The sequence below is a fragment of the Salarias fasciatus genome, chromosome 13, assembly GCF_902148845.1.
Source record: "Salarias fasciatus chromosome 13, fSalaFa1.1, whole genome shotgun sequence".
NCBI lineage: Eukaryota > Metazoa > Chordata > Actinopteri > Blenniiformes > Blenniidae > Salarias > Salarias fasciatus.
This window is the reverse complement of record NC_043757.1, coordinates 4,926,137-4,939,666: the sequence shown is the minus strand read 5'-3', so window position 1 is coordinate 4,939,666 and position 13,530 is coordinate 4,926,137. Positions and strand designations below refer to the sequence as shown.

Sequence of the window (13,530 nt, the reverse complement as noted above, 5' to 3'; positions counted from 1 at the left end):
TTAGTTTTTTAATTGATTTTATAATTCATTGATCAATTTACATAGTACCTCATGCTCTTGCACCACATCTACCTGAGAGAAAGTTGTGTAGTTTATGAGGCTGGAACATTTGTTGGTGCTGCTTTTAACCACTCTGCTCCAAGTAACCGTACAGAGGCGCTGCGACAGGATGACTAGATTTATGTTTTAATTTTGAATTTTAAACTCAACTCAACTTTCTTGTTGCGCTTTATTTAATGGGAATGTTTTTTGTATTGTCTTTTTCTGTGAAAGATTCCCTTTAACTCGTACTTACTGTATTGTGGAGTCACATGTCATTTTGTTTCATTCCATCTTGTTTTGCATCCCAACAATGTTGGCATCCGTCTTTCTGATCCAAACAGTCTTTGAGAGGAGCAAACTGTACAAGAGATCAGCGCAGCACAGTGACGACGGTTGAAACAGGAAGTGCCTCTTTGTGCGGTTTGCATTTGCAACTAGCAACTCTATACGGGACACAGGTGAATTAAACTGTGTCTGCCTGCTCTGTGCTGGACTGCCGATCCGTTCAGGGTTAACCCCGGCTTTCGCCTCCTGCAGTCACTGGATTCTGAAGCAGTGCTTTCATTGGTAACATTAATCTAACTGAATTACCGTTTGTCTGTCTCAGGTCTACAGCTCTGTACGGACTGAAGGGAATCCCCTGGACTGCTGCTTCAGCCTGCTCCAGCCCTACCAGATCCACACGGTGGAGGTACCGGCAGAACCCCCAGGACTCAGAGAGGGGTCTTGGGCAGACGCGTGCGTGTACGAGTGTGCACGAGGGCGCCTGAACCGCCTGTCCGTTCACCGCATCTCGCTGCCGTCCCACCCCATCTCTTGCTCGCGTCACCCCTCAGAAACCGCCCTCCTCCTGGGCCTGAGCGACTCCTCCTTGGTCCTGTACGACCAGCGACGGGGGGTCTCTCTGCTGGCCCCCTGCCCCGTGCCGCCCACCCTCCTCGCCTGGCACCCCGCGGGCGCCGTTGTCATGGTGGGGGGAGGACAGGAGGAGCTGATGTGCTTTGATGTGGGCTTGGCACCTGTCAGCGTGGCTCTGGTGGCAGAGGAGGTCGCTCCAGCTGCCACACTGAGACTAGCTCAGCACCTTCGCTGCTCTGGAGGCCTGAGCGGACTGCAGTGGGGGGCGCGCCTGGACGGAGGCCCGGAGGGGACAGATGTGCTGACTCTGGCCTTCCACGGAGGCCCGCTCGCAGCTTTGAGATTCAGACTAGGTAGGTGGAATAAGACTGAGAAATGCCTCCCACAAAAATGCATGACTGAGCTGTTTGATAGTTTCAAAAACTCATTTGTTCCTGCGTCAGTCAGATTTTTAAAAGACGCTGCTTGAGGGGAAACGGATTGTTGAATAGTTGTGGGATCTTCACTCACTCTGGGCGTGTGCGGAGTAGATTATCTGCTATTCATTGTTGTGTCTTGTTACATCTGATGCTGTTTATTCTTCAGTTATTTTATGTCAATCTTCTGCTGGGTTTGAGGCCAAAACTAATTTTCCCAAGAGGAACGTTGAAGTACTGAGTCATGTTGTATGACTAAATGAGGAATAACTGGAATTTTGAGTGTGTATTTTCAGAACAGAAACTTTTACTTGTATAATCATAACTTAAAAAGTTATCAGATCCTTTCCCCCCCCCCCAGATATTCTAAATCTAGGATGAATAAGAAGCATAATCTATCAAAGATTTGAAGTTTTCAGGGTATACACACATTACTGTAATAAAGTAGTACTTGATTTGTGTTTAAGTTGAGTTTTTTTTTCAAGTATGCTATTCTACTTGAACTTTGCTGCTAGTTTCCAGTATGATGATAATTTAGATTCATATTCAAACCTTTCTGTCAGCCTCATGTAGAAGTTTCAGATTTGTGTCTGCATTTTTCATGTAGTTTGGGGTCTATATAGAATCCCTGTTGATCTCAGTTGTGCTCAACTAGTAACAATGTAATAACCTAGAAATGATCGGAAATGGTAATATTGATATAATATACTTAATCATCATCCTTTCAATCATCTACAAACACTACTGACGCTTTAGGGAAGTAAGTAAACGGAGCTAACAGAGAATCAAGCATTTGTTCTCTTAGCATTTATTTACAGAGAAAAAAAATCTCCGGATGGAAATAGAAAATGTGGACGTGGTCCAACTTTTTATCTCCTTGGGATTCTGAGCAGTATTGTCTTGTTGCAGCGCTGGTGTCGCTTTGATCTCTGCATCATTTCCTGATGCTTTTCTATTGTTTGTTAGCAGCAGCAGTTCAGCCCGTCAGAAAACAGGCACAGTCCACAGACATCAGGCTGTCCGTGGTCGCAAGATCGCAACAACGGCCATCTGCAAACCCCTCTCACTGTATGACACAAGACTACAGATTTCAAGTGAGGATGTAATGGAATTACTGTTTTGTCGGGGTGTTTCAGATACTGTGAAATTTTAAGTTTTATTTAGCACTAAATACAACAAAGTCATCTCAAGGCAGTTTTCCAATGAAAAAAAATTCCACAGATATCAGATGGTGGAAAGGAAAAAAAATCCCCTTTAACAGTGAAAAACCTGCAGAACCAGACTCGGAAATAGAGACTTTCTGCTGTTCTGGTTGGAAATTGGAGGATAGAAAGAGAGAAAATGAGACGACAGAGACCGTTTTCACCGGCACTGACTGTTTAAAAACATCACCACTAAAAGGAATTTAACTGAAAATCTACGTTTTATTAAAGCTGATGGATCATCATAAGATATTTAAATTTACTAAGCCAGTTTCCCTTTTCTTTTGTTTTTTAATATACATCAAAAAAAGAACCAGTCACATACAGGCCATGCGTGTTTTAGCAGCCACCTCCTCCTGATGAGGGTCCTCCTCCTGTTTTTTGGATCTGACTCCGTGTCTGAACCCGACTGCCGAGCAGGTTGTCCCAGCACCTCTTCTCCGCTGAGGCAAGTTAATTTGTTGACGGGCGACGAAGGTTAGCAGGAGTCACGCTCTCAGAGGTCATTCAATAATCGCCCCGGGGCACGGGCCCCTAAGGTGCATTCTGGGATGCATTTTTCCGATAAATCGTTTACAGTGGCTGCGCAGTCCCTCGAGGCCCCCAGATAAAGTTTGCCAATCAAAATTTTTTTCTGGAGCAGCCACCTCACCCTTGAACACACACACACACACACCGATACATTCAGCATCTTTAATTGTGACTTTGCAAAGAAGATGTGACAGTGGCACACAACTCTCTGCTGAAGTTTGACAGCAGGAGTGTGAGAGTGGAGGGAGGAAGGTAGAAGGGGTGTGTGTGTGTGTGTGTGTGTGTGTGTGTGTGTGTGTGTGTGTGTGTGTGTGTGTGTGTGTGTGTGTGTGTGTGTGTGTGTGTGTGTGTGTGTGTTCATTTGCCTGTGTGCACAGAGAAAAAGGAGGGTGTCTTCCAACAATAGCTTTCTCTTCTCTGATCGTCTGCCAAGGTTTTGATGAAGAAAGTCACTGCACGCCTTTCTCCATGATAATTTCCCCTTCTGCACACACACACACACACACACACACACACACACACACACACACACACACACTCACACACAAAGACGCATGCACACATGCGTTTTCTTCTATTTCTGTGCTTGTGTGCGCACTCCCACAGTCATACACATACGCACACACACACCCCATCTCGCTTGTTTGTTTGCTTGCGCTCCTTCTCTGTATTGACTTGTTTCATAAGTCCCGCTACAAGACAGAAGGAGTGAGTCGGGTGGCGGCGAGGAAGAAAGACTTGGCCAGGCTCCAACTTCTCTTTTTTTCCATGGGAGGCAGCCCTCCCTGGTGCCCCCCTACACCCACCCACCCGCCTGCACCGAGTTATCTCATCTGGGCACACGTTGGCCATGGCTGGGCCTGCACCGGTACAGGCTGTGGAGGGGGCAGACCGGGGAATGTGCTGCCGACAAGGAAAATCCTTTTTTTTTTTTTTTTTTTTTTTTTTTTTTTTTAATATTCTGCAGCTACGGAATTGCATTGAAATGCTACAGAAGTTTGACCCATTAGAACTTCAGACATATTTGCATGTGTGTCACTTTGATTATTTGTGGTATTTGTGCGCAAAGCCCAGTAATGCTGCACCCGTGTTTACACTTTCTCTAGTGTGTGTGTGTGTGTGTGTGTGTGTGTGTGTGTGTGTGTGTGTCACAATGCAATCCATTAGTGAGACGTCACTTTAAGTCATGGAAAGGTAGGAATGTCATGTGTAAGTATGTATATATGTATTTATTGGATGTTGCATAACGTTCCCTTCATTTGACTGTCAATCAGTGATGAATTTACCCTGCAATTACTGTGTCATCCGTTGAGGCAGCAGTGGTAGAGTGGATCATCCATTCAGCCTGAGAGCGGCAGTTCAATCGTGGGCGGGTCTTTGAACACAAAATAGGGTGTTGGTGTTTAAATGGGTTAATGTTTTAGTATAGTAAAATAATTTAAGAGCGTCGAAGTGGTAAAATTTAGTCCACAGCTCATTGACCATTCAAAGGTGGGGCTTCTTTACAAAGCGAAGCAGCAATATTCAGTCTGCCTGAATATTACCACTGCTACACCAGATTTAACCACACTAGTCTTTCCTGATCTCACTTTGCTTTTGAACTCATGTACCGGTTTAAAACCTGCAATAAATTATTCTCTTGGAAAGTAAGCACTGCTGAATGATTCCCATCAGTAGAAGAACATGAAAGTTTGGATGATGGATTTCTTCCAGATTGACTCATCGCTTGTCATTAGTGATACTCATCCTCTGTGTTCAGCTCTTTTCAGCAGGGTTTTTTTTTTTGTTTTTGTTTTTGAAGCATTGGTGTGTTGATGGTTGAGTGACGTTTGTTCATGGAGAGGATCTTGTCCTGCTCAGTGCCGTTTAGTGTCTCACACAAAGACTTTTAATGGGCTGGTCAAATAAGTCAGTGTATGCTGCTGTTGGAGGGGAACCAGATCTTCCTTGCCCACTGATCCATTGTCTCTGCACAGAGTGGGATTTTTTTTTTTTTTTTTTTTTTGTGGACTCCCAACAGGAGAGCCTCGACACACAGCTACACTAAAAAGTACAAGCCAGTCAGCTGGTGTGTTAGCCACATTAACCCTCTCTTCTGGGGATTTGGGGGTTTGCTAATTGCTGGCTTCTATTTTTAATTGCCTGTACCATCACCACACACACACACACAGTCACACACTTCTCCTATTAATTAAAGAGAAGTGAGTGGTGATTTTGTCTGCCTGCTTGGTTCAGTCGCAGTGCTGCTGTCACTGATCATCTTGGTCGTGGTGAAATGGGGCACCTGACATGCTCCAGGTGCAAGCCGTGGGCAGCACCCCGTTTTTAGCTTCTGAACTGCTTTCATTCTCCATAGCAGGTATCCAGTTTGATGCTAGAAGCTTTCATGAGAGAATTTTCTCCACATGGTCGTGATAGCATCATTCATTCGCTGCAGATTTGTCAGCGGCACAGCCGTAACGTAAATCACCTGTTTCAATACATCTCAAACGTGCTCCATTGGAAATTGGATCTGGTGTCTGCAGAGATCACGAGTCCAGTGACCTTAAATGGGTTCAAGTAAGCAGTGCTGGACTGTTGGAGATTCATGACATTGTACCATCTTGAAAGACGTACCAAGAGGAGAACAGTCAGCTGGTACTAATTGGCCCAAAGTGTGACAGGAATCTCTCCCACACCGACACACCACCACTGGTCCAAAGTGGATCAATACTCTCATGTTGTTTTATGCTAAATTATGACTCTGTCATTTAGATATCTTTTTTTCTTCCAGCCTTCTATTGTCAAGTTTTAGTGAATCTGTGTAATTTGTAACGTCTGTTTCCACCTCTAATGGATGTTTAATCCGGCAGATTGTTGCCTCTGTGTCGGTGTAGCTGTGGCCATACTGGTTGACGTTGTTGCAGTGACACATTCAGTGTGATTATGAGAGCAAATAAGTGAATGTGACAACACATGGAAAGGTGTGTTGCGATTGCTCAAACGAAAAATGCATCTCCTCCTGTGACCTCTTGTGTTAACAAAACAGCTTCATGTCTTCTCCTTTGCCATCCTTTTTACGTCTTAGAGATAAAAAAAAATCCCACGAGAGCAGTTTATGCAATACTTGGACCAATAATCATTCAACATTCGGTCTGCGATCGCATTACTTCCTCATTCTTCTTCTCACTTTGAACATTGGCAGCTCACCTCCAATTATGTCCATGCTTGTATGCCTTGTGTTCCATCAGTTGTTGTGTCTGCTGACTGTGCAGGTTACTTCAAATCATGGCAGGATGGTGTTTTTAAGGTCTTTTGTGAGAATGGAGGGCTGTTGTAAACGTACTTGAGCAGAACCGAACTTGGACTGAAAGCAAAGTGGAGCAGCTCGGAGACCAGTTCAGTGAGTGCTTGTGTCAACGTATTTGACAGCAAGCATTTGAGTTTGATTGTTTGGCTCGCTACATGACAGGTCCATCAGCCCATCCCAGAACAAGTTGGCCACCACTCTGTCTGCTGTATTGTACAGTCCCATGATTAAGTGACAATGGCTCATAATTAAACCTGGCATCTAACACCTTCCCTCCCTATTTGTGTTTGTGCTCTTGTACAGTCATGTAATAATCATGCGTGTACTTTCAGTCACCTTTGGCCTTTTAAACACACCGAACGAGACACCTCTGCTCCCGGGAAGGTTACAAACTCTCCATTATTCAGGAGAGTCCTAATCTGCTCACACCACAAACAACGGCATAATCAGCCACCTCTGGTCAAAAGGCATAATGAGTAAACATCACAGAGCGTCGTCCAGGTCCGCTACAGTAAACACAGCATTTACAGGGAGCAGGGAGTTGTGTAACTCATGTAAAATCATTAGCAGAGCCGCTCACATTCACCATCACTCAGACATGAATACATGAATAATGATCAATTTGACCTTATAAGGAGAAGATTCGGAAAGAAAACTGCATTTATTTCAGTCACGCTGACACTCGGATATCGAGGGTGTATGGTGGTGTAGTGGTAAGCACCCCCAAGTCAGACCGTCGTCGTGCTGCTCTTTTTGTGTTAGTTTTATAGCACAGTAGGAATAATACATGGAATGAAACCCCATAGCACAAAGATTCTTTTGTAGACACACGGCAACTGAGGCTATATTTACAGAAACAAGTTTTTCCTACCAACTGTCACACGTAGCTGTATCTTGCCGTTAGCATAGAGCAGGTTGTGGAGTACTACAAAATACCCGGTCTTACAGTTGAAACAGGAACGTATGCTGCCGTTTGGCACGTTTAAAGACAATGAGGTGTGTGTGTTGGAAAAATAAGAGTAAACTTTAAATCAGGAACAATCATACGATGAAGCTTAACCTAAAGTTAACTCTAACATAAAAACAGCAAATGTCATTTATCTTTCATAATAAAAAGGATATTACTTTGACAAACATCAACTTCAAAGGCGGTTACTAGTGTAGAAAAGAGGTTAATGGAGATGAGATTGGTTTAGATTTGCTATTTAGCTAAATCCGTATCTCTTCTGTAGATTTATAATATATCTTTTAAATTCCTCCACCAAGTTCATGTTATGGAACTTTACTCTGTGCCTTCACTCGGCTCTCCACCCAGCTTTTCCACGGCCTACACAAATAATGGCATTTCCATAAAACCCTCATGTACATACTTTGTGGTAATTATATGATCATGATCATAAATGCACCAGACAGACATATAATTTTGTGCTCTTTGTTTGAGGTCCTTGTAAATCAGAACCATAGTGATTACCGATGTACTGTTGTTATGCCCGAGCTCAAACCTTGTACGGTTAAAAATAAATGATTAAAGCTTTGTTTTTAATGGGGTTGGGTTGGCAGATTTTTTTGTTTGGTCATGTAATATTTCGATAAGAGAATCAAAACAAGAAAAAAAAATTAAACCAAGAAAGAATTTCCAGTTATGTATGTTAACATACATCTTGATGAAAATTTACTCAAGCCAAAAAAAAAAAAAAAAAAAAAAGCAAAGAATCACTTTATATTATATCAAAATAAATGTTTTGCCAGGTAAAAGTTCACTGGCTTGCGCATTGAATAAACTCAGTTGTGATAATATAATGAAAGGATCTGATCTGGATTAATGTGCTAGTTTAGTAGTTTGCTCTCAAGAGAAGAAAGTGACTTTGGTAGATTCCACATCAGAGGATTTTTGTGTACAGTTTGCATTTTCTCCTTGTTGAATAATCACTTGAAATAGGTTTGAAAATACTGAAAGAGCCTAAAAGGTAACGAGCAAAGACTGGGATAATGTAAGTGTCTATTATTGATCAACATGTTAACCATTTGTCATGCATGTTGATTTAATTGACTGTAATGTTAGCTGCTCGACTGAGTTTTCATCCTTTAAATTATCATCTGTTAATTAATCTTATTATCTATTTAATATTGCACCATAGGTGGTTTATGAAATTCTGTGATTTTTAACTCTCCTTATTGCTGTTCACATCACTTTGTCTTTTTATTTTCATGCTTGACCTCTGAGCAGATTCTGGTTTTTGTGCTTCAGGAGCTCTGACGGGGGGCCAGATGGGGCCGGGGGAGGTGCTGCAGCAACGGCTGCGCTGTGGCCAGGTCCGAGAGGCTCTGGGCGTCCTGGAGGCCATGGACTGGAGCACCATGGGAGACGAGTGCTACCGAGGCCTGATCTCCGTCACGAACCACCTGCTGAGGCTGGAGCTGAACGCAGAACGAGAGGGTGGGTCTCCGTCTCTGGATCGGGCGATTCAGGACACATAGAACATGCTATTATTTTGGTTAATTGGAATAATTGCCCTTCGTATTCGTGAGTCATAACAACCTGAAGGTCTTTTGTAACCCAACCGGTCGGCCTTCATTGCATTTACATTTTAATTTACCTTTTATCCTTGCCTGTGAGTCTGACTTTGGTTTCAGGGCTGATTCTGACTCTGAGATGTGATTGAAAAGTTAATATATCACATAAATATGCAAAGAAACTGAAGAACTGATTAAACTATATTCCTCACTCACATGCACTCTCTGAATTCCTTGATGCCTATGCCTTTATTAATATATAAGTGTGTTTCTTTTTCTGCCTGTAGCTCAGCTGGAAGCAGCTCTGGGTGTGTTTTATGCCCCAGCTGCCCCCCTCTCAGATTCAGTGATACGGGAGTACCGAGAGCCAATCAGCAAGTACGCCCGGCGCTTTTTTCACCACCTGCTCAGGTAACAGCGGCCACTCTGTGCTGATGCTGTGATTTTACTTTGATGGAACGAGAAAAGCATGAGTGTACACAAAAGGTGTCAGTGACAAGTCCACTCATTAACAAGCAATGTAAACAAATCCTGGATGCAGCATAAGACTGACACCGGTCAAATGGTGAGAAATGGGCTCTTAATTCTGCAGCAGGGGTGTCAAAAATGAGGCCCGTGGATCAAAACCGGCCGGGAAGAGGCTTCAATCTGCCAAGACAGTCTGCCCCACCAAGCCACCAAATAAATGTAAAAACATTGAAGTTTTTTAATTCAATGCATTTCACACCAGGAAGTGTCATTAGAGTGACTTTATGTTGTTATTGTCGTAATTTTTGGTAGGAATTGTTTTGTTTTGCAAAACATTTTCAATTTCATTTTCATCTCCTATACTCCAAAGTATAAATTTAAAAGTTATTATTATTACCAGTTCAGCCCATTCAAAATGAAATTGGGCTGCATTTTGCCTCTGAACGAACTAATATGTATATTAACCATATTCTCTAAAATCTGACACTACCATTTTGGGGCATTAAATATTCCCATTTACAAAAACTTTGATGTCCTAAATGGCCTAATTATTTTTCTGAGTCACTCGTGTGTTATGAGGCACTCAGATCTCTCAGATCATGAGTAACAGGTTTACTCATTGTTCCTGGGATCCAAACCACTCAGGCTACAGCAGCATTTACTTTCTCTGCTGTGGAGCAAAGTTTTTATGTTATCTGAGGTCACCTGAAAGGGTTCGGTTTCGGGTTAATCAACTCTGTTTACGGCGGTTAAACAGTGTGGCAGATAAATCACTCAGGCAAGCTTTTACATTTGTCCAGCTTTTCAAATGTAGTTTCTGCCACGTTTAACTTGTCTTTGTTTTGTTTTAAGCTTTTGTTTCCAGCGATCTCAGTCTGAATTTTAAATGGTGCCACATAAATAAACTTTCCTTTCCTTGTTCCAGATATTTGACAGGTGAGTGGAGTTAATCTGATCTAATGATTATATCACTAATTCTGACATGAGCAGCAGTCAGATGAAATGAAGTGACTGAAACCATTCACGACATGTGGACGGGATCTCATGAATCATTCAGCTGCAACCAGTAAGAAGAAACTTAAGGATGCAGAAAGATTTTACTGATGACGGCTGTGCCTGCCTTTTAATTATGACTGAACACATACCATAAATCTTCACACTGAAGACGTAAAAGCTACAAACTTATGCCTTCTTTTAGCAGTTCTTTGGTATTAGAATATGTCGCACCTCAGAGTAACAAACTGTTTTATTTTTGATTTATAGATTTTTATCAATTTCAGGGACTCAAACATGCAGCTCTTCCACAGTGTGTCTTGTCCTGTAAAGCTACGTATTTTTAAGGAATAAAATGCAGCTTGACTTTAAATTTGTTCTCGCATCAAGTTTCCACATTGCTGTGTAAATTACAGAGTTTGAAGGGTGCTTTCACATCTGCATCAAGTGAAGTTGAAGTTTTTAAATTTAGTTTAGGGGTCGATGTGAACACGAATCTGCTGCGAAACCAAGAGGAGCACCGAGGCTCTCTGTAAGCGTCAGCAATCAACTGGAAACTTGGTTTGTCAGTTTTGATTCTGAGAAGTTTCACATTTAAATGAGAACCTTTGAAAACAATCACCATGTACAGAAAACAGTACAGTGTTAACATTGAAGCTTCTTTTAAGCTCCTTTTTTTTATTGTTTATCCGAGAAATGTGTCTCCATCAGTCCAGATGATTTTGTAACAAACGTGCTCTTTTTTTGGAGAAATGTGTATGAGCTGCACACACACACACACACACACACACGTAGGAAAACTGTTGACTGTGACCGAAGTGCTCATGTGTTTCAAAAAGTTCTGCTTGTTTACATGAAAACATGAATCAATTTTATAAAATGCTGTTTTCAGTGACTCTCAGTGGTGTTGCCATGTGAGTAAACAGTCGTAACGCGACAAAAATGTACCATTTTTTGATGAAAATATGATGCAATCGGGTCCTGAAAATGTCCTTAAAAGGATGTTTCAATCACAACACTGAGCTGAAATGATTCTGTCGTCCATAGGAGCTGCATTGTGAGCTAATTGCATTTGATCAAACATGTGGAAAAACAAAAAGCCACATGTCATCACAGTCTCATGAAAACAGGGAAGTTCATGCATCTCACAGAAAGAGCTTCAGTCACACTCAGCTCAACACGAAAAGCCAGAATAATCAGCATGTAAGGTAAAATGTGAAGTGATGGCGCAGGCAAATAAAACCCGTTCTGACGGACGCACAAAGCACTTTGAATAATAAACTGTTAAATATGACTTGATACGCAAGGTGAACGTGGCGCACCATGGGCCAGAGCTCGGACTGAACAATCTGCAATGTGTCAGTTTGAAAAGAAATGTAGATTTATTGAAAGCGATATGGTTAGCATGCCACACAAACCACACACAAATTCACCAGAGAACAATACGCTGTTAGCATTTATAGTGGTGTGTTCTCAGACATTCATATGGACGGATGACCGTGTGATGTTACTATTACAGGCAACTGTCAACTATAAAACTACCAAGTCCAGAAGAATATGGACTGGGATTCATGACACTGGAGGCAAACATAGTTGTGGTGAGCGTGCGCAGTAGCTACAGAAAAGTTGTGTTTTCTCCTGTTTGCACGGAGATTGAGTCGGAGCATTATCAAAAAAAAAAAAAATGCGTTGCCAGTGACTTGGAGAACCATTGTCGAAAAACACAACAAAAGTTTAGCATTTTCCCTTGAAAACACAGCCGTTTGACCTTCTTCGTCAGTTGCTGTAGTTCCGTCTGTAATAAGAACTTCCATATTTCGCCTTATTTGCATGAGTTCTTTTGGCAGCAGCAAAACAGGCATCCAAATGTATTAACCATGATATGATGTTTGAAACTATTTAGTTAAAAATCTGAGAAGTAAATAAAAGCTGCCGCAGCGGCGGCGTATTTTTAACGCGTCACTGGAAGATTTGGTTGGTTTTATCAGCGTAGGGTGGATAATCAGAATAAGGCGAACTGTCCAAATAAGCGTCTTTCAGAAAATGACATCCATTCAGGAAACAATTTAACACTGCTTATTTTCTGCTCACTATTGCTATTTTAAAGAAATCTAAAAAGGAAATGGCTTTTGGATTTCACCGCAGACACAGTGATGCAGCTTTGAGTCATTCAGAAGGCGCAGCGCCACACATGCACCTGTTTAGACTGTTGTTTCATTCTCCCTTCTGCCATGAGAGCCTTTTGAAACGCCTGTTTGACTGAAATAGACCCTGTTGTTCCCACACACTGCCGCTCTGCATCCTCTCGCTCTCCCTCGCTTTCTTTTTCCTCCTCTGCAGCGTTGTTTGGCATCCCTCTTCCTCTCCTCTCTTATCACCTACCTGCATTCTTTTTCACTCCATCAACATCAAATGAAGGAAGCCCCGCTCTGGACCCCTCCCCCCCCTTACCGCTTGTGTTTATTTGTTTCATGTTGGCTGTAGACGGGGAAAGTTGAGGTGTTTTGTATCAGGAGATACAGTGCTCTCTCTCTCTCTCTCTCTCTCTTCTCTTCTCTTTAATTCGTGATAATAGGAAAACAGCTCGCTATTCTCAGTTCAATTATTGACAGTGCTGTCTGCAGACGTGTCTGCGGCCTGAGCTCTGTCTGTGTGCACATCAAACTTACTGATTGGCTTTTCTCTGCAGGCACCAGCGCTTTGAGAAGGCCTTCCTCCTCGCTGTCGATTTAGAGGCCAGAGACTTATTCATGGTAAGTAGAAGGTACAATTTTTAAAGAAAGTTCAATACAAAACGGCTGCATATTAACTCTGTATAATGTGATAATGGTCAGTAATCTGATGTCAGGTTTCACTCACTCATGTCACACTGCAAAACATGGATGGATGATACAACACAAGTGTTTGTTGCTTTCTGTTCCATATGTCCAGTCTCAGCTGGGTGAAATACAACATATAACACATTTCAACACACTGAATGCAGGACATATGGCCATTTCATTTTAGATATGTAGATATGTAAAAATTTGGGTGGTACTGGGCAGCGTCCCATCTCGTCAGTGGTTTGTAAACACCTGGGACTGACGGCACCAGAATGCAGCTTTGTTTAAGGTGCGTTTGTGTCTGGATGGTGAATTGTGTTCCGACAGTGATTTCTGGAGGTCTGTTGGAGTGTACGCAGTGGATCTCTCAGTCCATTTCTCAGTTTTGCGTTGTT

The 13,530-nt window shown here is 42.4% G+C and overlaps 1 protein-coding gene across 2 annotated transcripts in view; it reads left to right on the top strand.

Moving 5' to 3' along the window:
• The window catches only part of wdpcp (WD repeat containing planar cell polarity effector), a 111,569-nt gene that overhangs the window by 69,678 nt on the left and 28,361 nt on the right, over positions 1 to 13,530 (top strand). For both annotated transcript variants that reach the window (XM_030106989.1, XM_030106988.1), the window contains exons 11-14: positions 650 to 1,253; positions 8,587 to 8,775; positions 9,140 to 9,263; positions 13,003 to 13,066. In XM_030106989.1, coding sequence (XP_029962849.1) covers positions 650 to 1,253; positions 8,587 to 8,775; positions 9,140 to 9,263; positions 13,003 to 13,066 — 981 coding nt within the window. The remainder of the gene's footprint in view (positions 1 to 649; positions 1,254 to 8,586; positions 8,776 to 9,139; positions 9,264 to 13,002; positions 13,067 to 13,530) is intronic.